At 51.9% G+C, this 26,849-nt stretch overlaps 7 protein-coding genes across 12 annotated transcripts; 3 read left to right on the top strand and 4 right to left on the bottom strand.

Moving 5' to 3' along the window:
• Positions 1 to 138: 138 nt before the first annotated feature.
• On the bottom strand, positions 139 to 2,287 carry PPTG_12243 (hypothetical protein). Of its 6 annotated transcripts, XM_008907957.1 has the most exons (7): positions 2,154 to 2,287; positions 1,937 to 2,082; positions 1,654 to 1,870; positions 1,490 to 1,578; positions 1,221 to 1,426; positions 1,048 to 1,148; positions 139 to 908 (listed from the first exon to the last, which is right to left on the bottom strand). In XM_008907957.1, the coding sequence occupies exons 1-7, from the start codon at positions 2,242 to 2,244 to the stop codon at positions 772 to 774; spliced, it is 987 nt and encodes a 328-aa protein (XP_008906205.1). In that variant the 5' UTR covers positions 2,245 to 2,287; the 3' UTR covers positions 139 to 771. The 6 variants fall into 6 exon arrangements, with proteins under 6 accessions (XP_008906205.1, XP_008906206.1, XP_008906207.1 ...); XM_008907958.1 differs by having other exon boundaries at positions 1,937 to 2,287; XM_008907959.1 differs by having other exon boundaries at positions 139 to 1,148.
• Positions 2,287 to 6,318, top strand: PPTG_12242 (phosphoglycerate dehydrogenase). The gene has a single exon (XM_008907955.1). It carries the CDS (start codon positions 2,410 to 2,412, stop codon positions 4,219 to 4,221), a length of 1,812 nt encoding a protein of 603 aa, XP_008906203.1. The 5' UTR covers positions 2,287 to 2,409; the 3' UTR covers positions 4,222 to 6,318.
• PPTG_12241 (hypothetical protein) lies at positions 4,253 to 6,267 on the bottom strand. Its single transcript, XM_008907956.1, has 3 exons — positions 4,880 to 6,267; positions 4,666 to 4,805; positions 4,253 to 4,585 (listed from the first exon to the last, which is right to left on the bottom strand). Exons 1-3 carry the CDS (start codon positions 6,156 to 6,158, stop codon positions 4,427 to 4,429), a joined length of 1,578 nt encoding a protein of 525 aa, XP_008906204.1. The 5' UTR covers positions 6,159 to 6,267; the 3' UTR covers positions 4,253 to 4,426.
• PPTG_12240 (hypothetical protein) lies at positions 6,236 to 8,461 on the bottom strand. Its single transcript, XM_008907954.1, has one exon. The coding sequence runs from the start codon at positions 8,233 to 8,235 to the stop codon at positions 6,394 to 6,396; it is 1,842 nt and encodes a 613-aa protein (XP_008906202.1). The 5' UTR covers positions 8,236 to 8,461; the 3' UTR covers positions 6,236 to 6,393.
• Positions 8,432 to 21,562, bottom strand: PPTG_12239 (hypothetical protein). The gene has a single exon (XM_008907953.1). It carries the CDS (start codon positions 21,483 to 21,485, stop codon positions 8,517 to 8,519), a length of 12,969 nt encoding a protein of 4,322 aa, XP_008906201.1. The 5' UTR covers positions 21,486 to 21,562; the 3' UTR covers positions 8,432 to 8,516.
• Positions 21,563 to 22,734: 1,172 nt separating this feature from the next.
• PPTG_12238 (hypothetical protein) lies at positions 22,735 to 24,728 on the top strand. Its single transcript, XM_008907952.1, has one exon. It carries the CDS (start codon positions 22,964 to 22,966, stop codon positions 24,584 to 24,586), a length of 1,623 nt encoding a protein of 540 aa, XP_008906200.1. The 5' UTR covers positions 22,735 to 22,963; the 3' UTR covers positions 24,587 to 24,728.
• A 653-nt stretch (positions 24,729 to 25,381) lies between these two features.
• Positions 25,382 to 25,783, top strand: PPTG_12237 (hypothetical protein; the record flags this gene model as incomplete). The annotated part of the gene is made up of 1 exon (XM_008907951.1): positions 25,382 to 25,783. One exon carries the CDS (start codon positions 25,382 to 25,384, stop codon positions 25,781 to 25,783), a length of 402 nt encoding a protein of 133 aa, XP_008906199.1.
• Positions 25,784 to 26,849: the final 1,066 nt, after the last annotated feature.

The following is a 26,849-nucleotide window of genomic DNA, read 5'->3' as shown; positions in this document are numbered from 1 at the left end:
CTTCCACTTTCATCAACTGGCGATGCCAACAACATGCTCATTCTCGTGCACGGTAAGGGACTGCATGCTCCATGGATCGAATGTCCAGTAAACCACCCATCGGTTGCGCCAAACACGATCTCAACAAGACTAGGGGATTTGGTTTCAGTTTTAGAAGCACCGGTACATCTACAGCCTCGAAGTAGCCAAGTTCAAACGATAGCTTGCAACTATTCGAGAAGAACTTGGTGCAATCACTAGTCGTGTCGATAGTGGCCTAACCACTCTCGATATTACTGCGAGATTTGAGCGGTTTGGTGCGAACGAACCTCTTCCCTAAGCCAATTACTTTCGAGTTCAAACGTGATAGTTACCGCTATCTTATTGAGCTTGGTGTACTGCATTTATTAAACGAGTTGTCGACGGGGCGGACACGGATACGCCATTCTTTAGTTCGTTGCTGTACTTCCTGGACCTCATTACTGTAGCTGTGCCTCCAGCGTTGCTTCTCTCGTCAGGGATTGGCTTCGCTATACAGAGACTACAAAAAGATAGCAGGTTTTGCTTCAGCCTTAGCGATCTTGCAGCAAGACGATAGTTGGTTCTGTTCGATCAACGAAGCCTTGCCATATGTGAATGCTGGCCACTTAACCGTACCTCCAAGTTGTGTTGCCTTCAAAGACTATGACATTCAAGCGAGGAAGGCTCGACGACTTGGTTGTTCGTGCGTTTGGCCTACACCGTGGTGGCGATCGCATTAAATATCACCAAGGACTCGTTCTGTCTCCCATTCTACACAAACCGCGTCTTCACAGTACTGACGATATTCGTGCTAGCTGTGAATCTTTGGTTCTTGCTAGACGCTTCAGATTTGATTAGTTGGGAGCTAACAGCTATCCGGTTGCTACCGAGTTGGTGATCCAAGATGACTTAGTTTTAAAAGACAGAAAGAGACGTACACAATATCAAATGTTACAACCAGCATTTCGTCCACTACCTTTCAGACCCCAAAAAACCACTGTCACAAGTCACTGTTGCAGTGCGTCTACCAGTCAAATGAAGCGTTACCTTGAGGTGAGAAGGCAGGCTTCATTGCTTTTGCGAATGCTTGCTTTCGTGATCCACAGTCCGAGGCCTCGTAGATCTCGAGTGCATTGTTCAGTTGTTCACTACACGGTCAGAAATCACACAAACGTAAGAATCCAAGTCTCACTCGCGATAGAAATAGCAATCCTACAGACCGTAGCGCCTGCACTCGCTCAGCACTGGGTGGGTGGGTCGAAAAGTACTTGAACTGAGATCCTTTGTCTAGCTGACCCAACGACGTGTTCATCTGAATGCTGGCACGAGGGTCGTAACACGCTTGCGCCATCAGCCTCAAACCAATCGAGTCGGCCTCCAGTTCCAGCTTGCGAGAAAATGGTAGATCAACTGCGAGCTTCACCATCTGGGCAACAAACACTATCAGCACTTTGAGCACTTTACACTTCACGCTCAATACAGTCGTTACCAGATCACTGATCTGTCCATAGTCCGGGAATATGAGCGCCAGCAGTCCATACACCAGCAAACTGAATGAGATTTTTTCCGCTCCGTGTCCTAACGCAACAACCACAGTAAATAGTCATAAGTTATGACTCCTAGCTACCGTCAAATTATCGCCACGTGACTCACGAGCCAGGCCATGTGCAGCTTCGTGGAACATGACTGCAGCCAATGCGTCCTCGTTGCGTAGCACCTTGAACAGTCCCGAGTGTACGAACACTTTGCCTCCAGGCAGGCAAAAGGCGTTGGGCTCTTTCGCTTCGATCACGTGGAACGTCCACTTCATGAACGGCGCGTTTGTCTCCTGCGCGATCTTGCGGCCAACTCGCGTCACGGCCCGCGACATCTTAATGTTGAAGAACAAGTGAGCACTTTATTCTATTGTCAGGCATCTAGTGCACAGTGTATGTACCGGGTGTGATGGCGGTAGCAGCCGAGAGCTGCTCAGGATCTCTCGATAGGCCTGTTCTCCCAGTCGCTCCTCGTGCTCAGGCGAGAGGAACATGATGCGGCGGCGGTTGGTGAGCGGCATTATCTCCACATGATTCACGACGTACACTGAACGAGAGGAGGAAACCAGCAGCTTAGACATCGTAATAGTCTATAGTGACACCTGGATCAATTCGTACATCCACCAATAGTCGCAGAACCGACCACCACCGCCTTCAAATAAGGCGGCATGCGTTGCCAGTCCTCTCGCCAATGCCGGACCTTGCTCATGCTCCGCAACGTTACAACTGGTAAGTGCGGCCATGTTTCTTCGTGATTATTGGATGAAATTGTAAAGGTATCTTCATTATTTCATCCAATTATCAGTATTAAATTTCTGTGCTATCCATCAACCACCTTCACTTCCTGTGTACCAAAACATCTGCAAGGCTTAGTATGTGGCAGCGTCTCCTCCTCGCGCGGCGACCCGCGGCGCTGCGTCCTTCATTCTCACGACTGCTAGCGACCGACAGCAGCCGTCGCATCTTGTGCGTGGACGTTCCCGAGCACGTGGCCGAGACCTCGTGCGTCCAGGAGCTCGTACAGCGCGGCCATGTCGTGGACCAAGTGCGCGCCGCCTCGGACGAGTATCTGACATCAGTTGTGAAGGACTACGACGCGCTCCTAGCGGCTCCAGGTACGAAGCTACCGCGCGAACTTCTCCGCGCGGGTGCTAAGCACAAGCTGCAGCTGGTGGCCGTGCCTGCCGCCTCAATCCCCAGCGAGGACATCGACCTCATGGAGGCTACGAATCAGGGCGTGATGCTCCTCCAACTCGAGTCCAAACAGGTGGGCGACCGCTCGTCTGTGGAAGCAGAGATCGGCCTCAGTCTACTCATTCAATTGGCACGTCATCTGCCTCGTAGTATGGCCTGTATGCGCTCCGGCGAGCCGTTCGACCGGCAGCAATTCGCTGGTACGGAGCTAGCGGGGAAGAGTCTAGGAGTTGTTGGCATTGGACAAGCTGGGCGACGTGTGGTGAACATGGCGCATGCTCTTGGACTGCAAGTCTTTGGTTTTGACCCCAACTTAAACCAGGAAGCGGCCGAACTCATGGGAGTCAAATGCGTGTCCATGGACGAACTGTACGCAACCTGTGACTTCATCACTTTCCACGCTCCATTGACTGCACGCACACGCGGTATGTTTGGAGACGAGGCCTTAGAGAAGTGCAAGCCTGGCGTGAAGATCGTGTCGGTGGCTGAATACAGGGGAAGTCACGGTCTGCTGGACGAGAACACGCTGCTGCGTGGTCTGGAGTCTGGCAAGATCAGCGGCGTGGCGCTGGATTTGCTTCAATCAGCGGACGGACTGGACATGTCGCCGACGTGGCAGGAGCTGATGAAGCACGAGAACGTCATCACGCGTGCACATGCTGACGGTACGGCGTCGGACGACGTGCTTCAGCGCCGTAAGTACCGTCTTCTGGCGGAGAATGTAGGCGATGCCCTGGCACAGCGCTACTACCGTGGTGTAGCTAACGGTGTGTTCATGCCTCTGACGCTGTTGCCGGAGATGAAGCCGTTCCTGGAGCTGAGCGAGTCGCTTGGTCGCTTTGTACACCAACTAGCTCTGTCGGCAGACCCGAAGGATCGAATCACCAACGTGTTTCTGGCTGCCACTGGTGGGCTACAGATTGACATTACGACGCCACAGGCTCGCCAGGTTCTCCAGAACGCGCTGCTCAAGGGAATGCTTGAGAGCATGCGGGAGTATAAGGAACCCGCTGAGGACGAGGAACAACCCGAGATCAGCCTTCTGAATTCCTCGCTGCTTGCCATGGCTAAGGGCATTGACGTGCGTCAAGGTGACTTGAAGACCGACCCAGCAGCGGTGCGTCGTCACTTGAAGAACTGCTTGGCGGTGGTGGTTGAGACCAAGAACAAGGACCGTCTTCTTGTCAAGGGAAGCGTCTTCGGTGAGGACCCGCGTATCGTGCGTGTGAACGAATACTCGGACTTCCCAGCTTTCCGTCCGAAAGGCAACATATTGGTGTTCAACAACGAGGACGTCCCAGGTGCAATCGCTGGCATCCTGAGCGAACTGTCCGAGGCGAAGATCAACATCGCCAACTTTGGACTCGCTCGCCAGAACAACGTTGAGCACCCTCTTGGTATTCTTGCACTGGACTCCGTACCCTCTGATGAGACGCTGAATGCTCTGAAGGAACTGCCTAGCGTCCGCAGCGTTCGCTTCGCTCAAGTTTAAGAGAATTTATAGCGACAACGTACAAGTTGTAGTGGAGAGGCTCGGAAAAAAGACAACAAACAGTAGCACAGACGCAGCTATCGTCCGTTCTCTTTTTTACTTCGAAGTATCCATTTAACGGAGCTGCACTATTAAAGTACTGCTGCTTCAAGACGCGCAAGCCATATGAGAATATAAACATGGAGGGGTATCCAACCAACCCGCTTCAAACGGATGTAGAAGCAGGAGCCATTGGAATCGACTGCGAGAGGCGTCTCTCTTTCTGCTCGAGAGAGGCCACGTACTGTTGCTTCTTGTCCGTTGAGGTCTGCATGAAGCGCTTCATGGTGCTGTACAGGAACGGACTCATGGACTCCTTCTCGTGCTGTTAATTGATAAAAAAAAAAAAGCGAGTTAAACGCGTGTACTCAAGACTAACGCAACTTGCACAATCGGCAGACTTACCTCGTAACAGTACATCATTACGGACATTGAGGCCGAGAAGAGGGCGACTTCGCCGTATTTGAAGCCAGAGCAGACTCCTCGGTCGTGCAGAATCATCGCCAAGCTGTCGAGAGCACGAGGCAGCACGTACAACGCCAGCTCTGTCGATATTGAATGACGCACAACGTATCAGTCTCATGTCTTCCCAACTAAAACAATCAGCAATTCAACGTACCAGAGCGTCGGCTTTTTGGCTCCATAAGAATTGTCGTCGAGGCTCCCAATCCGGCCAAATAATAGATGAATCGGTGGTCTTTGGTCACCACACGGCGGTGCATGCACACAAGTGACAAATAGAGCGTCACGAAAGACGCTAGGAAGCAATTGGATCGTGTCGCGTTCAACGTCGAGCGTGCTAGAGTGCGAAAAGGTGCACGCAAGAAGCGCTTGAAATGGATGACCACGCCTGGTACAATGAAGAGTGATAGATACAGCGGAAAGGTCTTTTGGAAGGCACGCTTGAAGCACAGCAGTGCTCCTACCGCACATGAGTCAGCATTGGCATGCACAAGTCTGCACGGCACGATATCCGTCGGCAACGGGAAGTCCTTCGGAATCCCTGGCTTCCGATTGATCAGTTTCTGAAGAGTAGCAGCGCTAACTGGAAGGCTTCGGTTCACTTGCTGCACCAGTTCCAGCGTCTCCAGTTCTACTGGGCCTGTTCTCTGGATAAACCTGAAATATTCAGAGGGCAGGGTCGTTGGTCTCATGACGTACGCGTACATGACCTGCGCACTTGAGAGTGCAAACAGCAGCGCGTCGCCATACTGCCAGTCACTGCCCCAGAAGTGCCAGCGTTCCAGTCTCTTGGCCGTGTTGTAGCCGCACTGCAGCGCTCTCGTAAGCGCATACAATGCCAAAGATCGACGTCGCTTTGTGTCCACAAAACCGAGCGCCAGGGCTGCAATGGCTCCAGACCCAAGGGCTGAGATCTCCTTAAGCTTCTTCTTGTCTTGAAGATGTTTCCTGGGTAGAATTCGCCGTAGAATCACGGGCAGTAGAGCTCTCAGACCTCTGTATCCGCCTGTGAACCAGCCTAAGAACAGGCCTAGCCGCACTGCATCCACCCGGAAATTGAGGTGCTTCTCGTCCAATAACTGCCGCAGATCCACCGCAGCCCTCCACTCGCGTCGCTGCAGCAACTTAAGCAGACGCAGCAAGGCCGCAATCCCTGCACGTGTGTTGTAGGCCAGTAGGAAGTTACTCGTGCCTAGACGCAGCGCCTCCAGCAGCTCCTGACCCAGCGTCTCGCCCTCGTCACCCTCTTGCTGCTCGCTGGCCAGTGTCCGCACCGCCAGCTGCTCGTCCTCGACGATCATCTCGTCGTCTTCCTCCGCGCTGGCGGCCTCGTCGTCCGAGCGACTAAATAGACTGATGTCGGACGCCGTCACGTGCAAAGTGGAGGCGGTGGACGGCACGCGCGGCGGCAAGGACGACGGGAAGGACGACGCCATGACTCACAGCGCTTGACGATCGCAATTTGAGTTTAGGATTTGAAGTTTGGATGTTTAGTGAACAGTTGGTTCAGTTGGCGGGCGTTCAGCGTCGTCGATTGACTTCAACTTCCCCCACAATATTACAGTTGACAATGTTACGATAGAAAAGGGAAGCCCCTGCCTTGAAAATTGAGAATTACAATTACCTAGTAGACTAGAGGACACGTTGTCCTCCATCGAGCGATTCTACCATCTACAGCGTCTCCACGAATGTCATGAGGTCTGAGCTGTCGCCTGTCGACGTGCCAATGCCGCCTTGACCGGATGTTCCCTGGCCAGTGCCGTCGTCCCAGTCGAGCAAGTCCATTCCACCGAAGTTGGTGGGCGACAAAGCGTTGGAGAAGTCCATGAGGCCGCCCGAGGTTCCGGAGGGCGTTGGCATCTGTAACAAGTCGTTGCTCATACTACCGTATAGCGAGTCATCCAGACCCAAACTGAGCCCGGAACTGATCGACGGGCTCTCTCCTCGCGACGTTGGGGGTTGCTGGTTTTGGTTCTGGTTGTGGTTCTGCTGAGGTTGGGTTTGCTGGGACTGCGGAGGCTTCTGTTGTACCGGGTTTGGCTGCTGTGGCCGAGCAGGACCCTGCTGTCCCATTTGCTGCTGCGTCTGCTGGCCACTCTGCTGGTTGGCGGCATTCTGACTATTCTGTTGTTGCTGGTGCTTCATTTGGTTCGCTTGCTGAGCCGAAAACTGTTGCTGAGGACCCTTCTGCTGCATTTGCTGCTGTCGCATCATTTGCTGTTGCTGCATCATCTGCTGCTGGCGAGCTTGGGCCTGCATTTGTTGCTGCTGTTGCATTTGCTGAGCACGCTGCTGCATCATATACTGCTGCTGCTTTTGCTGAGGCATCTGCGCTGACGTGTTCACCGCGTTTGGTTGCTGATTCTGCCCTGCAGACTGAGCCTGCGCCATAGCATTGCTGAAACCACCCGAGGGCATTGTGTTGGAGCCCGAACTTGTTGTTGCTCCAGAAGATGTGGGTACACCGGGGCCGGTTGTTGTGGCGTGCTGGTTGCTACTGATATCACTGCTTGGATAGCTGCGCTTGTCGGTCTCAGTACGCAGCTTTTTCAAGTATGGGTTGACGATCTTGACGATGTACTTGAAGACCTTGTCCAGCTCCTCAATCTTCCGGGGCGGGTGTGTGGTCTTGTCTTCGTTCAAGATGTTCGCGCAGAGCTCCACATAGCTCAGAAGATATCGCAGCTTCTTCTTCTGCTCCGTCTCATCATGTCCCTTCATGTGATCCACATACTTCTTGAAGGCGTTGTGCACCTTCTCAACATCTCCCTGGTGTTTTGCCCGTAGCGCCGCATGCTGCTGCCAGTACTCGGCCACCGAGTTACCCGAGCTCGCCGTTTCCGTTTTCACTGGGGTATTACTAGCAGATACCGGCTTCGGTTGCTGCTGCTGTTGCGGCTGTTGCTGTTGTTGAGCTCCCGGGTGGGGCCCAGGTGCACTTACTTGATTGTGTCCAGGATAGCTACTCACTTGTCCCCCATTGGCGCCTCTCTGGTTCAGATTGAGTGTGTTATAGTAAGAAAAGTCGAGTCTGGACAGCATACCCTGATTGGGCAGTCCCTGTGCCGCCATGGCCGCGTTCATATCCGACTGCTGTGCTCGCAGTGACTTTAGCCGTGTGAATATCTTGTTAATGTAGACCTCCTGTGTGGGCGACTCCTTGTACAGCGACAATTCATACCACGACACGTTCATCCAGAGCTTAATACCCGGTACGGGGTCGGCTGATACGCGCACCATCTCGTTGTAGATCTTGGCGATGAGGTTGGCACGGTGTTCCCTCGTCAGCTGGATGCGCCAGTCGCTCACTTGGGGCGGATTCATGACGTTCGGGTTCATCTGGGTCATCCCCATGGAGCCCATAGGCATGCTGTTCATCATCATCTGGGGCTGGTTGTACATCGCTTGAGGGTTCATACCCATGCCCATGGACTGCGGGTTGGCAGCGCCCATACCCATGGACATGGGCATCGACATCCCGCCGCCCTGCATCCCCATAGAGTGCGGGTCCATCGCCTTCTTCGCTGCTTCGCGTCTTTTTCGCAAGTGAGAGGCACTCCTCGAGCACTTGACTTGGGTCCACTATGGACTGGACACTTGAAGCGAGAACGGACGACGATTGGTCGAAAGATGGAAGTGTCCCATTCGCCAAAAAGAATAGATATACTTTCGACCAATCAACATATGGTAGACAGTTGAAGCGGAGACAGGTGTTTCAAAAAGATACGTAGCATTGACCATGTAGCAAAAGTGCAAATGGCTAACAGGCACCTTAACCAAGTCAATCGATGGCTCTAGAAGCGAGTGGACGCCAGATCGGGGCGTGCGCGGTTGCATACTTCGCAGTAGAAATTGGCCATGGAGTTGAAGAATGTGCAGCCGCCCTGCTCGCCAGCACAGACCCATTTGCCACGAGGCACGCCCCGCTGTCCATCCATGTCAAGCTCGCAGATAGCGCAGCTCACATCGTCTGGTTGGTTGATGAAAGTGCAGTTGCCGCAACGCCATCCCTGTTGTTGCTGCTGCTGCTGCTGCTGTGCGTCCTGGTCCTGGTGCTTCGGATTGGGTTCGTTACAGGCTCCACACACATCTGCGGCGCCATCGTTCACGTATGTGCACACAGGACAGGCCCACGAAGGCTCGACATTCAGACCCGCTGCAGCACGAGCACTCTCTTGGTCGTCGCGAAGAAGAGCGCCTTTCATTTCCTCACGGGAGATACCGAAGGCCGCACAGATTGTCTCCATCGGAATGCCCTGTTCATGTCCCTTCTCACCGTTTGTGAACCGGGCGTCTGCGATTAGTCCAATGATTTCGTTCAGCTCCTTGGACAAGAAGCCTAGTTGGAAGCTCTCGAAGCATTTGTGGACTTCTTCGGCACTCAATCGACCGTCCTCGTCTTCATCGAATCGTCGCAGAGCCACCGCCAAGTGAAGAGCGGCCATTGTCGGCTTGGGATCTTTACCCTTCTCTTTCTTCTTCTGATACTGTCGCTGCTTTCGCAACAAACTCTGCTGGAATTGCTGCAGTCGAGCACGTGCAGTGAGTAAATGCCATTCACTCTGAGCAGTGAATACCTTCGCCAGTGGTGTGTCTCCCCACAGGTGACGCTCGCGGCGTCGAAGACGCAGGAGACACTCAAAGAACTCGTGTCGTAGCGAAATAGGCACGGTAGCCAGCCCTTCCAAGAGCATCTCGAGCTCGTTCGGGAAGTAATACATCTCGTTGTTGAAGAAGCGCAAGCACTGGACACCCACTGCAATGGTCTTCTGTCGAGGGGCCATCTCAGCAAGAGCTGTTGGAGCAGTCTTCGGAGACCAAGACGAGAAGAATGACGAGCTCTCGACCAACTCACCCTCGCTTGTACGGAGCTGCACCTGGCTTACTTGGAACACGGGATGTTGCGTATGGATCATGCGACGAATCGTCTCTCCTTCAGCTAGAGACAATGTCGCCAAATACACTGGCATCTTGCGTGTCGTGACTGACACGGCATCCTTCACTGCATCGGACACTGCGTCAGGACTCGTCGTAGCCATTTCAGCTGCTGCTTGTAGAGCCTTCACGGCAATTTCGTTAGCATTGCCACCCGATCCGTCCGCCATAATCGCCATAAAGAGCTGCTGCACAACCGTCTTCATCGCTTCTTGGTGCAGCATTGGTGACCACTCAAGAATGAGCCCGACGTTTTTTACGCGACGTTCACCAAGCCCAACCCATCGTCGACGGAAAAAGTTTCCAGACACCATTAACTCTGCAGGGAAGGCAATCCTTGGGCACTCTGAGTGGGCTTGGAATTGCGCGAATGGGTAGAATACGCTCGCCTCTTCTTCTTGCTGTTGCTGAACGGCCGTCTTCATCTCTTCATCTCCAATAGATCCTGCAGCAACTCCCGTAGGTGGTTCAGCAAGAACCGAGGCGCTCCACGGGATTGGGTGCTCGTCATCACGAGTGAACGCACTCATCTTTTGCTCTTCCTGCTCAGCTTCCTCCTCGGCCTCTTCTTCCGCTTCAGCCTCGTTCTCATGCACAACTTCAGCGGTGAGACGTAAGTCACCTTGCTCCTCCGCAAGCAATTGCTGTTGGTTTCCTGATGAGTGGGCTAGCCGATGTTGTACGGCACTGACTCGGGTAGTCTCCTTGTCTGACTTTAAGAAGTCTTCGTGACTCTGAATGAGATTTCCGATTACATCCGAAAGTTGTTTCCTGGTCGGCACGGCGGCGTCCACTGTATACGAGATCTCCACGCGGAATATCGCGATGCACTTGCGAAGCCAAGCTTTATCACTGTCATCTTGACGACCAATAAACCGACGCAGCCGAGATGATAGAGAAGCGTTCTTGGACGTGGCCAAAGCAATCTCGTCCAGCAATGAACGAAGAGCACGTCTACGCCAAGTATTATGCAGTTCCTGAAGCGACAGCTGAACAAGTTGCATGGATTCCATGCGCATGGAGTTGACTAGAAGCCAAGCCGGTACCAGCAGGAGAAACTCGTCCAGTCGTTGTTGTGCCGAGCCCTGCGAGCTCAATTCAACTTGGGCAAGTTTCATCTCGTGGCGAATACGGTTCTCAACTTCAGGGATAAGGAAGAGACATATCGACTGCCCAGTGGCAATACCGCGCATACGATATGCTCCCTGAGCGTAGTCACGGAAGGTCATGTCCTTGCCTAACGTGACGACAGCACGCGCGTTCACAAACTGTTTGATATCCATTCCCGTCGTGTGGACTTGGTCATAGAACGTGAATCTCTTGCTTGGGCTCAATCCACACTGCACTAATGGCATGGGTGCGTTGTGATCACGCAGTAAGATCATCTGTCGATCATTCTCGTCCAAATACACCACGCCTTCCATTTCAGCAGGCAGCTCTGCCAACAAAAACGCAGCTACTTCCTGGTTATCGAAACCTGTGATCAGTGCACCCGTGTCAATAAGCGCATGCACCGGCGGTTGCGCATGAGCTATATCCAACAGTAAGCTTCGAGCCGTCCACTCCACTTTACGCTCAATGGACACGATGCGTTTGTTAGTAAGAGCTTCGAAAATGCTTCCATCACTGCGAGGCTCATAGTAACACTCGCCTAGATCCATCGGTAGCAGGTTCGAAGGCGTTCCCGAAAAACCAATTCGTTTCGCAAAAAGCGAATTACTGCCGAGTTCATGACCACAAGCAGAGATCTTCAGCTTCTGAAAATTCATGCACGACGGGAAGACATGTTGCCGGACATAGTAATACACCACGCCTGCAAGCTTAGCCACTAAGTAGTGTAGCCGCGCCACTTGTGCGGAATCACGAAGCTGGAAAAGAGGTAGTGGAAGAACACCACCCGAAGCATCTTGCTTTTCCGATGAGAGCACAGATAGACCAGTTCGGACCCACTCGCGGAACATGGCACAGGCCGGACGTTGGTCACGCGGCCCGAGCTGGCGACTAAAATCCTGCTTCAGTTGCGACACGATGCGCACAAGATCGGATACGCGGATACCTTCGTAGCGATAAGCAAGAATGGTCAATCCAATCAACACGTCGGGATGCGCAAACTCGGACGAGCGACTCGGAACATCTTTCCCGATGAATGGAACTGCCAGCATTAGCCGAGAGTGAGCGTTGCCACCACTGTTTCCTGAAGCGGCAGCCGCTTGATGCTCTCCTCTCAGGAGACCATAGGATACACGGTTGATCTTGGAAAGGACGTGCGGCAAGATGGTACGTAACCAATCGCGCGCAAGATTGAGCAGCTTAATCGAAGATTCGGACAGGCCGTTCTCAATATCAGCTCGAAGAGAAGCATCTGTATGCAGCTCTGCACGCGGGCACTCCAAATAATACTTGATTCGTTCGACTGACACCTCCATTTTGCCCATACGGAAGAGCTTTAACAACCATTCAATAGCAATTTCCGACAATAGCGGTAACATTTGCGCCTCATAAAACTCCATGTCCAACAGCACAAGGTGCGGGAAGCGCTGTAACGTATGAGCAGCGTATCCTTCGTCCAGCACGGCATGTAATCGCGGGATTAACCCAGACGGATCTTTAGAGTCACTTGGCGATGCGAGAACAGCGTCGATCAAATAAATGGGAAGTTCCCATCTATTGGCAGCAAGATCAATAGGGAACTTGTTGCCAATGGGGAAGTTGAGCTCCGACCGTAACGGGTGCAACAGCACGTCCACTTCATCCATGATCAATATACCATTTTGCCACAGCCTCAGCGTCTTGTGCAGTTCGTCAGCCATCTCGGAACGATCTTCAAGCACACGCCTGAGGCGCCTAATGTTTTGTGACGCCGAAGTGAGGGGCAGCTCAATAATGTCAGATGATTCATCCAGTGAGTGCAGTAACTCAACAAGCTTGAGCATCATCGATTTGATCGACTCTGGCGAGGCACACACCACATCACCGTGACGGCGAGCACGATCCAGTTTAGTATACATCCGCAAGGCAGCAGCGGGGTCGTCACTAATGGCACGGTCGAACTCGAACGTAAAGATACGTTTCCGCAGGACGCGATTGCTGAAGCGGCTCCGCAACACCTGACGTGATTGTTCCAGAAGAGCTGTTGGCATGACATGCATCACGAGATGCTCCTTATCCGCGAGGATGTAAGTTAGCAGGGGGCCAACCACCGTCGTTTTACCCGCGCCCATGATCATTTGCTGTACGCGAGAGTCACCCTTCGCTAGGCTCGTCAAAAAGCTGTCGATCATTTGAACCTGTCGCCCGCGCAGCAAGATGTCGAAAACGTATTCAAACACCAAGAAGCGTGGGTCGAATCGCCACCCTGAGGACGTTCCTTGAGCAGAGCCGTGGAGGTAGTATCGCTTCGATAGCAACGCATCAGCCAAATCACGAGACGCTTGCCGAGTCATCTTCACTTTGCTAGACCAATCATCTCCACTCTGAGTGGCAACAAGACCGTTGAGATGTTTGACAAGAGCACGAGCTGCTTGAACAGTTCGGTTGATGTGCACAATTCGGCTGCAGAGGAAGAGCACGAGCAAGATCTTCTCAATCAAATCCGCCGTTATATCTACCACGAACGGATTTCGAGCTTTCAGATCTGCTTCAAGCGAGTTGGATGCCAAAAGAGACGTGAGAAAGTCAAACGTCACTCGAGGAAATACACCAACGTGACGCTGCATCACAAAGCAGTCAGCGGTGACAACCTGTTCCGCATTTCCATGAATGTCGCGGCGGATCTCGTTCAGCTGCATTTCTAGCGTCGCAATCCCATCCTCTACCATGTTGCGGTCGCTTGTTCTCATCTTTTCACATAGATGAATCAGCGTCTGAAGGTTTCCAACAGCAGAAATGCTTGCAGTCTGTTCACCAAGGGATGCCAAATTCACAGGAGTCACGCCCGTGATGAACGCATCTTTGCTTCCGTTAACGGCTTGTGCGTTAATAGCAATGTCATCGCCAAGTCGCTTAAGCAAATCTTTTGCAGCCACGGTTTGAGCAACTGGGTGGTTCGACAGGTCAAACGGCAGTGTTGCCCGCACTTCCGCCTCTGGATCGCAGAAGGTGATGAACCGCTGCACATCGATTGCTTCTAGTGGGAACTCTGGGTTAATGGGACTGCTCTCGCCTCCAACGAAATAACGCTCACCACACGACGCGTTGGAAGCGTCGAAATTCTTCAAGTCGTCCGTGGGAGCAACCGGTATCTCAAACACATGCTCGGCAGTATGGTGTAGCTCGCTGAACTGAGCTTTAATCGGGCCAATCACACGAGTCTGATGCTCTTCTGACTCAAGCTTGGTTTGGAACTCCATCTCGCCGAAGTCGAAAAAGTGTTTTAACATTGTCCCCACCGTCATCTTGGAGTACAAATTTGCACCTCGAGAAAGCATTTGAACGCTTTCTTGGTCACAAGGAGACGAAGGCCAACCACCACCAGGATGTGCGATTATCATTGCCAACTGTGCCATCGCGTATGACGGCGCACATTCTTCTTCACCGTCATCCACGGTTTCACGACCCCATCTCGATAACTTCAAGTGCAGGAATCGCGCAAACAAATCTCCAAACGAACGCGTGCAGTCATCGCCACCCATACGAACAACAAGCTGCTGGTTCAAGCATTCGTACAAGAAGAGGAAGCCCAGTCCTCGGTTTGTCCCACTGATCTCGTCGCCAACAACAGCACAGTTCCACACTAGTTTACCAGCTTCCTCATCATCAATCAAAAACTTGTTGTCGATCCCGACTCCATGCTTTGGTCGGTTGTACCGCACGGTCGAAAGCTTTTTACCATGTGCCGCAAGATATCCTTTGCTGTACAAACGCAACTTCATCCAGGGCTGGCCGCCAACGCGTGATCGGGTCAACTTGAAGTCAATTTTAGTCGCAGTATCTGGTTGGACGTGGTCACAAAACTCTTTGCGCAGCAACAAGAGAAAAGACCGCTGGTGGCAGTGCTCTAGGGCTTCCTTTTCTTCCTCCAGAGTTAGCTTGCAAGCTGCGTCGACATGGCCACTCGTGGCAAGGTAGTCGTGCAACTCACCACTCAGTTTCCACGGAGCCTTGTTGTCACTATAGGCGATACCTAGAGACAGACGAATACGACATGCACAGGCGTTCGGGTGGCGATCATCAAGTGTCTTGGACAGCTGGTCGAACACTCGTTTTTCCTCGTCGGTAAACTTCACGTCCACGTTGCACCCCAGGATTAACTCCATTGCTGCCGCGTAATTGCGAGTAAGCAAGCTTGTAAGGATCAGATACAGCGTGGAGCTCAGCGAAGAAGGAAGCAAGAAGGTGTTGCTTGAATGCACAGGATACGTGTAGAATCTCGTTTCCATCGCTTGCTGCCAGCCCACTGAACCGCGATCGCTAACGAGGATCGAGGAAAACGGTTCCCCACGTATTGCTGGACGATACAGATCGTGATTGGGACAGATAAGTTTTAGATCTGTTGTGTCTGACTCGAGGACAAAGCAGTCCGGAGCAATCTCAACGAGTCCCCGAAGATATTTGGAGGTACCTTCCGGCATCGCAACAGTAAGTTCACTCACAAACCAGCCGTTTTGATCCATCACGTTCAGGCGTATGCGTCCAGTCTCCGAGTCCTTTGTCGGTTGAAGCTTCAACTTCAGCCTTGGTAACTCGATAAAAGCTATAGAGGATAATCCGGAAGGTACATTATCCGCATCATTGCTGGCACACCAGACCAGGATGTGCGAAAGATCTTCCACGCGAGTAAGCAGATCGCACAATGCACGAACTTCGTCGCTTGCAGCCGAGCAGGCTTCGAGCATGCTCAGCAGATACAAAGTCTCCCCGACAGTTTCTTCAACAACTTCAAGTGCATCGTCGTCCTTGGACTCCTCATCGACCTGCATCGGTGTAGGCATTTCTTCAATGGAGTCCACTGATGTCAATACTCCGCCATTTTCAGAAGCTTCTGCTCGTTGAATCTCGGTACGATTAGCAGGATCCGATAACCACGCTGTCGCTAGCTCCAGATCATTGTTAAATAGACCCAACGAATATTCAACTGCACTTCGTGACGGTGATCCCTCCAAGCTCATAAGAAGTCCAATATTCTGTTCATGCTGCTCCTCGGGGCTAAGCGCAACCTCACCAGACGCAGCTGCTTCTTCCGCGGCAAGGATCTTCATCTGATTGTTCTCATCCAGCAGCCATTGGGCTGCCAAGCCCACATTATTATGATTCTCGCGCAAGGCAAGCCCACATCCAGCGTACGAAAAGCCCATAGCCATGAGTTGGACCACGTCGTCGTCGCTAATCTCAATAGAAGCAGGTGATGGATATAACGGAGAGCGAGAGGCTTCGGCTATTGGTCTCCCAGGTACTCGAACCGGGGCGGGGGGAGGTTGCATTTGGCTACTAGCTGCTGACCGTTCTTTCTCCTGACCGTCACGGTGGATACGAGAAAAGGAGGTCATGATAGACTTTCGACTGATAAAAGCCTGCCCAGTCTTGTTCATCTCAACCTCCACTCGATATCGGAACCACTGGGACTTCGGATCCACGGGTTCGCCTCGAAGACGTCCATCTTCTCCCATCCAAAAGCGAAAATTCTCCAGCAAGCAGCTAGGAACAACACCTTGCAGAAGGCGTGGGGGGACGAATTGCTCCGTGCCATTGAGCAAATGGTTCTTGCGTAAGACAATTAGGGATCCGCCAAGCATTTGCCGCTCGGTAGGCTCACCGCTAGCACGCAATAGAGCTGGATCCACAGGGCCTTGATCTGGAGAGATGTTCAAAGGGAAGCTGTGAAGACTTAAGCGAGAATTCGACGTGAAGATAAGCTTGCGGTAAAGTCTGCGTCCGTGCGAAACCAATGCGTAGATATGCATCACCTGCATCGTTCTGTACGCCACAATTTCTTTAAAGGTCGCAATCTTCTCCTTATCTTTATCATCCGAGCCTCGATCAAGGCCAATTAACCGGACGTGAGTAGCATTGTCTGGCAACGGGTCACTGGGAAGAAACAATGTGTAAGGCAGCTTCTTGTCATCAGGCACGGGAGGATACATGAGACGAAGCGCGTTGCCCACTAGATCCACAAACCACTGTTCGCCAGCATGAGGATGCTCCTCCTCCGAATATATGTCAAACGGACGTGAGAAAACCCTGCCGAGGTAGCGGAATCCGTCATCACCAGGTTGCTTGGGCTTCTCCTCTCGATGTCCTCGCGATGGCTGAGGCGGAGCACGCGCAACACGAGGAGTGCCACACACATCGCACGCAGCATTAGGATTATCACCGTTGAAGTTTGCGCAAGTGCAAGCAGGACACTCCCAGTACATTTTAAGCTCTTGAGAATCGTCGTTGGGGTCATCCGAGTTACCTACACTTCCAGGTTCATACACTACCGGAGCACCAACACCCTGGTCTACTTCGTCCGTAGGGTCATCCCACTCGACGAGCTGGAAATCCGTACCAACAATATTGACCCAGAGGCGGTGTTCCTGACGCGCAACAAGACCGCAGTGAAGCGAATTATTTCCAAAAATGGCCATGAAGTCGGCATATTGGGTCATCGAGTCCGGAACAGGCTTTAACTCATCATTTCTCCACAATATTTCGCCCGTCTGCGCGTCCAGCTTTAACTCTTGTTGACGGCAGCTGTATTTTCCTGCACCCCCGACGCCAGATTCCTCGAGCCATTCCCACGTATCGGCTTGCTCATTCGAGCGCAGGGCAATTTGAACAATGCCACCCAGAACTTTGTTTCGATTGGTCTTCGGTAAGCCTGCAAGCCAATCGACGATTGAGCGGCGATGCAACTGCATAGTCTCAAAGATCTCTGCTTCAAGAACGTCACCAGGTGGTAGCTGTAGCTCTTTGCCCTCGCTGTTCCGAAGTGCGACAATACTTGGTGCTTGAATAGTCTGCATACCAATTTTCAAGTACAGAGGCCGTCCCTTCAAGTACTTATCTAGAGATTTCTTGCCAACGTTTGCCGTGTCAATGCCTTGCGCCTGAAGCCAACGAAGGAGCCGCTCTTCGGCTGAAAGCCCTCCTTTTTCATCATCGCTGTCGGTGGACAGCTTCATCCCGAAACAATGCCAGTTGTGAACGTAAGCAATGGAGCCAATCATTTCGGAGATCTTCCGAGCGTCGTATTCGGTAGGTCGTAAGCTCACATGAAGAACAACTAGGTAGGAATGAATAACGCACGCCGTCTGGAGGTTGTTAGCATCTTCAGCTTCCTTTCTCCACTTGTTAAGCGTTGAATGTGCGAAACTAAATCCGTAGTTCATCAACTGAGATCGGTATCCCTCCAGTTTTTCGACACGAGCCCGGTCGTCACCAGCAATGCACCGGTCGAGCGCGAATGTCATATAACGTAAAATATCCACTCCCAATTTGATCATAAAAAGAATAAAGCGAGCGTCAGCCGAATGGACTGATGCCTCACCCAGCTCCTTGACAGCATCCAACATCTTCAACAGGGGGACCACAATCGCCTCTGGGGCGTGGATTAATTCGTTTAGAAGTAGCCCGTTCATCGTGCCCAAATGGTCTTCGCATTTTTGGTGGTGAACTCGAGCATCAAACGTCCGTTGAATGGCTTCTTCATGCATCACGAGGTTTGATTTCCGCAGCGGAATATGGGAAATCTCTTCAGCCTTCTCGTCAGACACCCAGTCTCCACCCTCGAATAAAACTGCGCGGAACAGCTGCTGCAACATCGGATTGAACAAATACGTCACGCGGTCTCGCGACGAAAAGAATGACACCACAAGTGGGATCCGTGTGTACGGCACTGTCAGATAGCTCATGAGGTACTCTGACTCTTCCGCTGATAGCGTCCCATTGTACGTGGGCAGGTCGGTCAGATGCATGATATCATCTTCAGTGATAACAGTAGGAAGGCCTTCTGCAGACGCATTGCTCGAGCTTTTAACAAGAAGAGCGCTCAGATTTGCAGGACTTGTAATGACCGGTCCCTCGCCGAAGTAAACCTTTCTTTCCATAAATCCTTCCACCTCCACATCAGCGATATCTTGGTCACTTCCACGAAAGTTAACTACCTCCCACTTAAGCGTAGCGTGAAGAATTCGATTCAGTCCTCGCATACCGAAAAAGTTTCGTCGATGAGTTGCAGATGAGTCATCAAACGAAAGTTGCCACATCTGCCAGTGCTGGTGCGCAGTCCGGCGCCTCATCAGCTCGACCTCCTTCGTCTCCATCGTAGCTAAAAACTTCACCACCATGACTAAATCACGAGTCAACCCCACTTCTGGATGGTCGTCTGCCATGGGCGTGGTATCACTACAGAACCACTCCATCAACGCTTCCATTTCAGTTGGCGGAGTCTGATTGTTTGGATCGATTAGCGGGTAGTGATACCGCTCCATGAGCTGACGGAAGAACAGAAGTGTCGTAGAATACTTCTTTACCTCAATCTTGTCCTCCGGCATGTGATAGTCGAAAACTTGTCTCTTGCCCTTTGCATCTTGGCTGTGGAAATAAGCAAGCACTCGACCCCGAATCACGCAAAAGTTTGGGCGTGCAAATTCCATCGCTGACGTCAACTTCTGAATCGAGAAATTAGCTTTGCAGAAAGTGTGCGCCAGTACGTATCCACCTCCTTCTTCCATCATCAGCGATATCTCAAGGGGCTCGTCAGCTGCCGGGGTGCGGAGTAAAGCATCGTATATGCATAGCACACACAACGCCGCAAGCGCGCGTTCGGAGTCAAACTGGCGACTTGGCTGCTCCACCGATTGCCATACGGATCCAAGAATCATCAGGAGGGAATGCAAATGCTGTAGGCATCGAAGCTGCATGTCCTTCGTAACTGGCTGCCGCCACATGCACGTAGGTGACACGAACCCATCAGAGCTAATAGGCTCCGGCGTCGGTAGCACCTCCACCAGGACACTTGTAATAAGCTGGATAACTTCGTGATGCAACGACATCCTGGAAGATGACGAGCCCTCTGCTGCTCGTTTCAGTAATGACTCACACAAAGCCTCGCATCTGACAAACGCCGCGACAGCTAGAGCGATCGACGTGACGCGCTCGGGCACATCTAAGAAATTGTTCAGAACAGGAATTTCGAGCTCCGATGCATTTCCCGCATACTCACTTTCCTTCCCTTGGAGCTGAAGCAGTTCCACGTTAGCGTGAGGCGCAAAAGGGAGCGTTTTACCCAATGTAGCCGTCTCGTGCTTACTCTTGCCTTCAGAGCTAGCAGCCACCCCTACCGCCTCAATGAGTTCTTCTGTCTGGCTCATCAGCTTATTCACATGGCTAAGAACATGAGCTTGAATGTTCTTACGTTCATGATGTTTCAACGTTTTCAGACCAATTTGCTTCACTCCCATAGCAATGCATTTCGTTTCGGACACTGATAGGGTTGACTTTGGTAACGCAAACTCCTCGCTTGACCACGGGAAAAACTCGCCAGTTGGATCCGACATGACCAATTCCTTTCCCATGGGCGTCAAAATAGTCCCATCAGATCCTCGCAAAATGAGCTGGGGCACTTTCGTAACACCAAACGTTTGGATGAGCTGCTTCCGAGCCTCCATTTCTGGGAATGGAACCATGAGCCATGTGTGTCCCGGCAACCCCTCCACGAGCTTTGCATAATCAGCTTGTTCCTGGTCGACGGACACTACGATAACAACGAACTTCTTTCCCGCAGCATGCAGGCTCTCGCTTAATACTGTCAGCAGTTTAGTCAACTTACGGCAAGCAACGGACTTAGACAGCGTGAAATAAATGCCAACGACAGCCTCTGGATCGATATCTGCCACCGTATGAGTGCCCTGCAGTGAATCCTGCAGCGAAATGGTGGACAGTGTTCGCAGCGCAGTGTCCAGCGTGCCTTCCGGGATCGCCTTTGCGGGGCTTTGGGCAATTTCCAAATCCTTGACGACTTGCTGGAATAAACGGTAGCGCAACTTGTACAAAATAGCATACTCCACCTCGTCGTTCGTGAAGGCTCGACTACGCAGACATAAGTACCGTATCGCTTCGATAACGCTCTTGCAGAAGCCCAGCTGACTACGCTGGGCCGTGTGCACACCACCAAGAGCTGCAGTTGTCCAGTCGGCCGGCGCACGTTTCTCTGTCATCTCGCTCGCCAACGGCAACAATTTATCGCCCGCGAGCCAGGGAAGCAGTACGTCGTAGATGGTCTCTACTCGATGGTACTCAGACGGGGGTTTGCGCATCCAGAGCGAGAACAGTAACGTCCAGAAGGCCATGTCCAGGAAGCGAGTGGCCAGAATAGCACCGATTTGAATGCAAGATTGCACGCGAATCTTTTCGGCGTCTCCTTCAACCTTACACGGGTGGTACATCTCGGCTCCTGGGCCTTTGTTGCACACTGTAAATGAATACTCTGCGTCATTCGTCTTCTCCACTACGTAGATGATCGAGTGGCTGTTAATGTTGCCCACATAACCGCCGGGCACCATAACGGGCTGCCCAATCTGAAGCTTGGCGAGCTCGGCCTTCCATTCGGCCAAAAACGCCTGGAACTGGACGGCATCCTCAACCTTGGCGCCATTCTCAGCCCATTGCCCACAGAATGCCAGCTGAGGCAGCACTGTCGTCTGAAGCACGCGCTCCTGTTCGACTGTGAGTGAAAACGTCACGGGATCTGTCTCGTTGCCGGGTTGTTGTTGCGGCTGTAGCAATTGCGAGAGGCCGCTCAGCGCGCCCACAAGCGCCTGCGGGTCCCCTCCGGCCTCGTACGGCGTGCCCCGCAGGTACGGGTCGCCGAACATGCCCAGGAAGGCTGCGGAGCTCCACACCGCCATTGCGATCTTGCGTGTTGATCAATATTCAACCCACGAAGAAGAATGCGGAATGCCTGTATGAAAGATCTCGACTAGAGCTAATTGGAGATCTGATTGGTAAACAAATTGCTGAATATTGGATTGGATTGGACAATATTCGAAAGCCGATCTTCAGAAGATGTGTCCGATGTAATTCAGTTTTAGCTTCGAAAAATTCTTTCATTTGGGACAGATTATCAAGACGCAACTCAACCAGATTCTGCTATCACTTGCCAATCGTGTTTTACGCTTGATCGCTCATTGATTCATGCACAAGTGACTCGTATAGTTAACGCTTGGTTGTTATAACGAACAGCAAGCCGCTGCTCTAATGGTTCTGTTTCGAGGAGGTCCGACAAAATGAATTCGGGATCGACAACTCGATCCAGTTTGAAAAGCTGTTTTCAATGCAACCCAGCATAATCGAGCAATCATACAAAAGTGCTGACTTATTTTACTCGACCGGATCGCTGAGCGGAGGACGCGCGGCATGAAGAACGAGCTTCTCAGCGATCGATTGAGTTAGGCTACGCGCACGGCTGTACATGGTGTCCACGATTCTTTCACTCGGCAGATTCATCTATCGTCCGCTCATTAGGCTGCAGCGTCCCCTAAGACATCCTGGTGCTGTCGCGGAGACTCATCGCTGAATCATCATCAACCGTGGGTTTTATTCATGGCAAGCTACCCCCTCCCCCCAAGGCCAGAACCGCGGGAGGAACCATACATTATTGCTGCCCCACAGCCACGACAAACGCCCGTGATGTAGAAGTTTACGTCTCGACGGTGAATTAGTGGACCAGGCACGAAACGTTGTAGCTTGTACAACCTGCGCATTTCATAGCTTTGCAATACAGGTTTACTAAAATGGAGCTAGAGACCGTTGATTTAGATCAGAGACCGAGGATTTGTGTCGACGACTACGGCGATTTACGAAGCAGCAGACCCCGCCTATAACCTCCAGCTGCCAACGAATCTGAGAATCTGTGTCTGAGAATCTGTGCCGAGGCCTCGAGGCTCAGCAGATTTGACTTCGATGCTGGTAACTCCCACAAGCGAGACTTTCACAAGGATTCTTCATGAGGACGGTTGCACTGCAGCTTGCATATGCCACAGAGGACTTGAAATGTTAAAAAAAAATCTTGCCCGCCTGTCTTGAGTCTCTGGCCACCAGATTCCTATGGTACAGAGTCCAAGTGCGTGGCAAGTTTCCCGGTCAACGATGCATCGACTGGCCTACGCACGTGATTGGTTTATCTGCGACAAAAGCGAAAGGGCGCGTTGGCTATGCGTCGACATCGGTGGCTGAACTTCAGCCTGAAGCTGAAGCATGATGCTAATTTCGATCACTTCCGCTTTCGCCTCCCAGCCGCCGCATCACCACCGAGTGGACTTGGCCTTCCACTCTCTTCAATTGCGACAAGGTCTCCTCAAGCAACCAACGACGCGACTGAATCGAGATGGTGCTGACGGCGGCTAGGCTCGTGTGTACCAACCGCGACGGCATGAGTGAGCTGTCCCACGTGTGGGGAGCCATGAATGAGTACCTCGACTACTCGAGCGGGTGGACGCTGGAGCGCGCGGCGGCGGAGGGCATGAAGTTCCTTGTGCAGCATCTGGCGCTAACGACCCCCAAGACGCCGCTGGAGGACAGCAGCTCGTTGGTCATGGACTTTGCGGCATGTAACGGCCACTTGGACATCCTCACTTGGCTGCACAATACGGAGCAGTTGAACGGCTGCTCGACGCGCGCCATGGACGACGCCGCCAAAAACGGACACCTTCCTATCGTTCAGTGGCTGCACGCAAACCGCAGTGAGGGATGCACCACCAAGGCCATGGACTACGCGGCTAGCAGCGGCCACCTTCCGGTTGTGCAGTGGCTTCACACGAACCGCGCAGATGGCTGCACCAGTCGCGCGATGGACTTGGCGGCACAGAACGGTCAGCTACACGTGTTGCAGTGGCTCAACGACAACCGCTCTGAGGGCTGCACGCCGAGCGCTGTGAACTACGCGGCCACGGAAGGCCATTTGCATATCGTGCGCTGGCTCTGCGAAGTGCGCAAGGAGGAGTGCACGTCCAGCGCCATGGTAAATGCTGCTCGTGGTGGACACCTGTACGTTCTCGAATACCTCGGTGAGCACTTTCCCCAGCTGTTCGAGAGTGTCGGCCCCAAGATGGTACACGCCGCCATTGCAAACGGCCAAGCCGCGGTGTTGACCTGGCTCATTGCTGTGCTCCCGGTGAAGTCGCTAAAGTGCGAGGAGGCTGCTGGGTCGTGGATGGACGTTGCGTCAGAATACGGCCAGGTCGGCATCCTCAAGTGGTTTCACGACCACGCCACGGCGTTGCCTATGAGTGTCGACGGACACCTGCCTGCCTGCACCGTTGAGGCCATTGAGAAGGCGGCGCGCAATGGACACAGTGACGTCCTCATGTACCTGTACGAGAACGAACTAGTGAACCTAACCGTCGAGTCCGATGCAATGAACGCGCTGGTTGCAGCCGTCGAAGGCGGCCACCGCAATTGCGTCGAGTGGCTGGTCGCAAACTTCCGTGAGCTGTACGAACAGAGCTCGCCTGCGTCGACTATTGCAATGGACGCTGCCGCTGTCGCCGGTCACGTTGACATTCTTCAGTACCTGCGTGATGAACAGACTACGCGCGAATGGCAGACCAGCTCCAAGGCAGTGAACGAGGCTGCCCGCCAGGGGTTCGTGCATGTCCTGCGTTGGCTGCACTTTGACCGCATAAACCACGTCGAGGACGAGGAGCCTGTCGACAATGAATCCAGTGAGAGTGAAGAACCGACAACGGGTGACTCACGCTGGACACCAATGGCACTAGAGCTGGCGGCTACGAACGGCCATCTTCCGGCGGTCCAATGGCTCACCGAACACCACCGCGAGGTCTGCAATAATTTCGAGGCATTCAACGCCGCTGCCTACATGGACCACTTGGAGATTGCCCACTTTCTTTACGACTACGTGCGCGCTTCGTGCTCCGTGGAACAGGCGCTGGAGCATGCCGAGGAAGGAGGCGCCGAGGATACGCTTGCCTGGCTCGAGGCTCTCAACTGAGCTACAATGATTGCAACCGGCAATTAGAGATTTTTTGGGTAGACAAATAGAGTGTATATAAATCGTCCAATGAGGTAAATAGAGTTTGAAATAGAGCACCTTTGGATTCTAAATAGATGGATACATTTTGGGATGAGTTAAATTTATTTCCACAAATGGATGGATACATTTTGATCAAAAACACCCGCCCATTTAAACCCAAAATTGATGGATTTTGTGGGTTTTTGAAAGATGTATCCATCCAATTCTGGGTGAATTGACAACATTTGCTGATCATTTTACAAAAACTAGCTTACGACCAATAAATTCTGACAATTCACCCACAATAAATGGATACACTTTTCAAAATCCACCTTTTGGATGGGTTAAAAAAATGTATTCATCATTTGTGGATCAAGGGATAGGGTTCGAATGGACTCAAAACCAAAATATTGAGTTTTGATCAATACTCAATATATTTTTGTCAATAATGGTCCATTATTGACAAAAAAACAACCAACAACAATCAGCTGGTTTGGTCGACGCTTCAACAGAAGAAGCCCAAGGTCTTCTTCTACGGCTGTATTTCCCATGCGTTTAATCTGGTAGTGAAGGATCTAGTTGATCGGCTCCCATGGCTAGGACAGCTCGCAGCAGATTGCCGAAAGCTCGTTCGCTTCTTGAGGAAGATCCAGCAGCTGTGGTTTGAACTGGGGCGTCTTAAATCCATGGAGGGAAAGTTGAGTTTGGTGCTGCCAGCAGATACGCGTTGGGGGAACTATCGAGCGGTGTTTTTCGACCATTCGCGATTCGGAGATGATTCTACATGCATTTGTCTCGTCACGGGGATTTCTCCGCGCTCGTACCAAGGAGCAGAAAGCCAAGCGACGTCACGCGTATGACACAGTGGTGGCAAAAACCTTTGTCAAGCAGCTGGAAAAAGCGATCAAGCTGCTGGAAGTCATCTCCAAGTTCGAAAAGCGTTTGAGAAGAACGCCAAGCCTCCATCCGACGTTTACCACATGTTCCTCACTCTACCAGAAGAGTATTGCAAGCTGGAGATGCCGATCTCCGAAGATTCAACAGATTCTCGACAAACGCTTCAACTTCATTTACGGGTACGCGCACGGTGTGGGGTACGTGTTGGATCCTCGCTACCTTGGAAAGGGTATGGATGATGAAACGCGGGGAAGTGTCAAATACTTCGTCGGAATGTGACACGGGGCCGATCGGGACGGCACGATGGTGCAGCTCGTGAAGTTCCTTGGAGGTTCGCGCGACACTTCTTTGGAAGCGCGACTCCTTGCGATAAAACAGTTGACTGTGCGCCAATACTGGCAGGGTCTCTCTGAGTTCCCGCTGTTGCAAGACATTGTCTTAACGGTTTTTGCCTCCAGTTGTTCTTGCGCGGCAGCGGAGCGCAATTGGTCAGCGCACAAGTTCATTGCACTCCCAAGTTCGGAACCGCCTCAGGGACGCCTCCTGTCAAGAATTTGGTATTTCTTTTTTTCAACGCAAAGAATTTCGACGGTGACGACATGGCTTTCTACGATATGCTCGAGACATGGCGGCAAACAGCAGCGACGAGGAGAATAGCAACGAAGACAAGTGACTACGAATACTACTGATTCCAATATAGATCTGTGATCTAGAATATTAACATAAAATATCTAGTTGCTTGGTGCTCTTCAGCTTGAATGCAATTTGTATATCTCATATTTAAATCAAAGTCACAAGAAAAAGTGAAACGGTCCTTTTTTGGTGTGTCGATAGTTTCGTCTCACGAATTGGCGTCGAATTTAGCATGGAACTCAGAAGCCTTCTCCTGGAGACGATAAAAGAATGAATATTACGTTCTTATAACTATGGACCGATAGGATTGTAGAAGAGGTCTTAGACGCTCTCTCTATCAGTCAAATTATTGTCTTTTATACGTATTTTGCACGCTATCATTTCTTCCGTACACCTTAAGGGTGTGCTGGCTCCTTCAACCCTTCCGACATGTAGGGTACCTACTCGTTAACCACCAGCCTGTTCTACCTTATCATATGGTCATGCCAACAGATAGTAGCTTGTCTTCCAACTGACAGCTCGTCTTCCAACTGGCACAGCCACAGTTTTGTCGCGATCTAAAAATTGCTTATTCTTATCCTAATATATAGTTTGAAAGGATATCATTTGCTTTAATCTAGCGCAGGTATTGATTTGATCCAAACGATTTTTATTACGTTCCACATTATATAATTTTGATCAGTTCTATCGGGTTTGTGGTGGAGTGGGGTTC

Source organism: Phytophthora parasitica (genome assembly GCF_000247585.1).
Source record: "Phytophthora parasitica INRA-310 unplaced genomic scaffold supercont2.28, whole genome shotgun sequence".
NCBI classification, from domain to species: domain Eukaryota; phylum Oomycota; class Peronosporomycetes; order Peronosporales; family Peronosporaceae; genus Phytophthora; species Phytophthora nicotianae.
The sequence above is the reverse complement of the archived record's forward strand: the minus strand, read 5'-3'. Positions and strand labels throughout refer to the sequence as shown.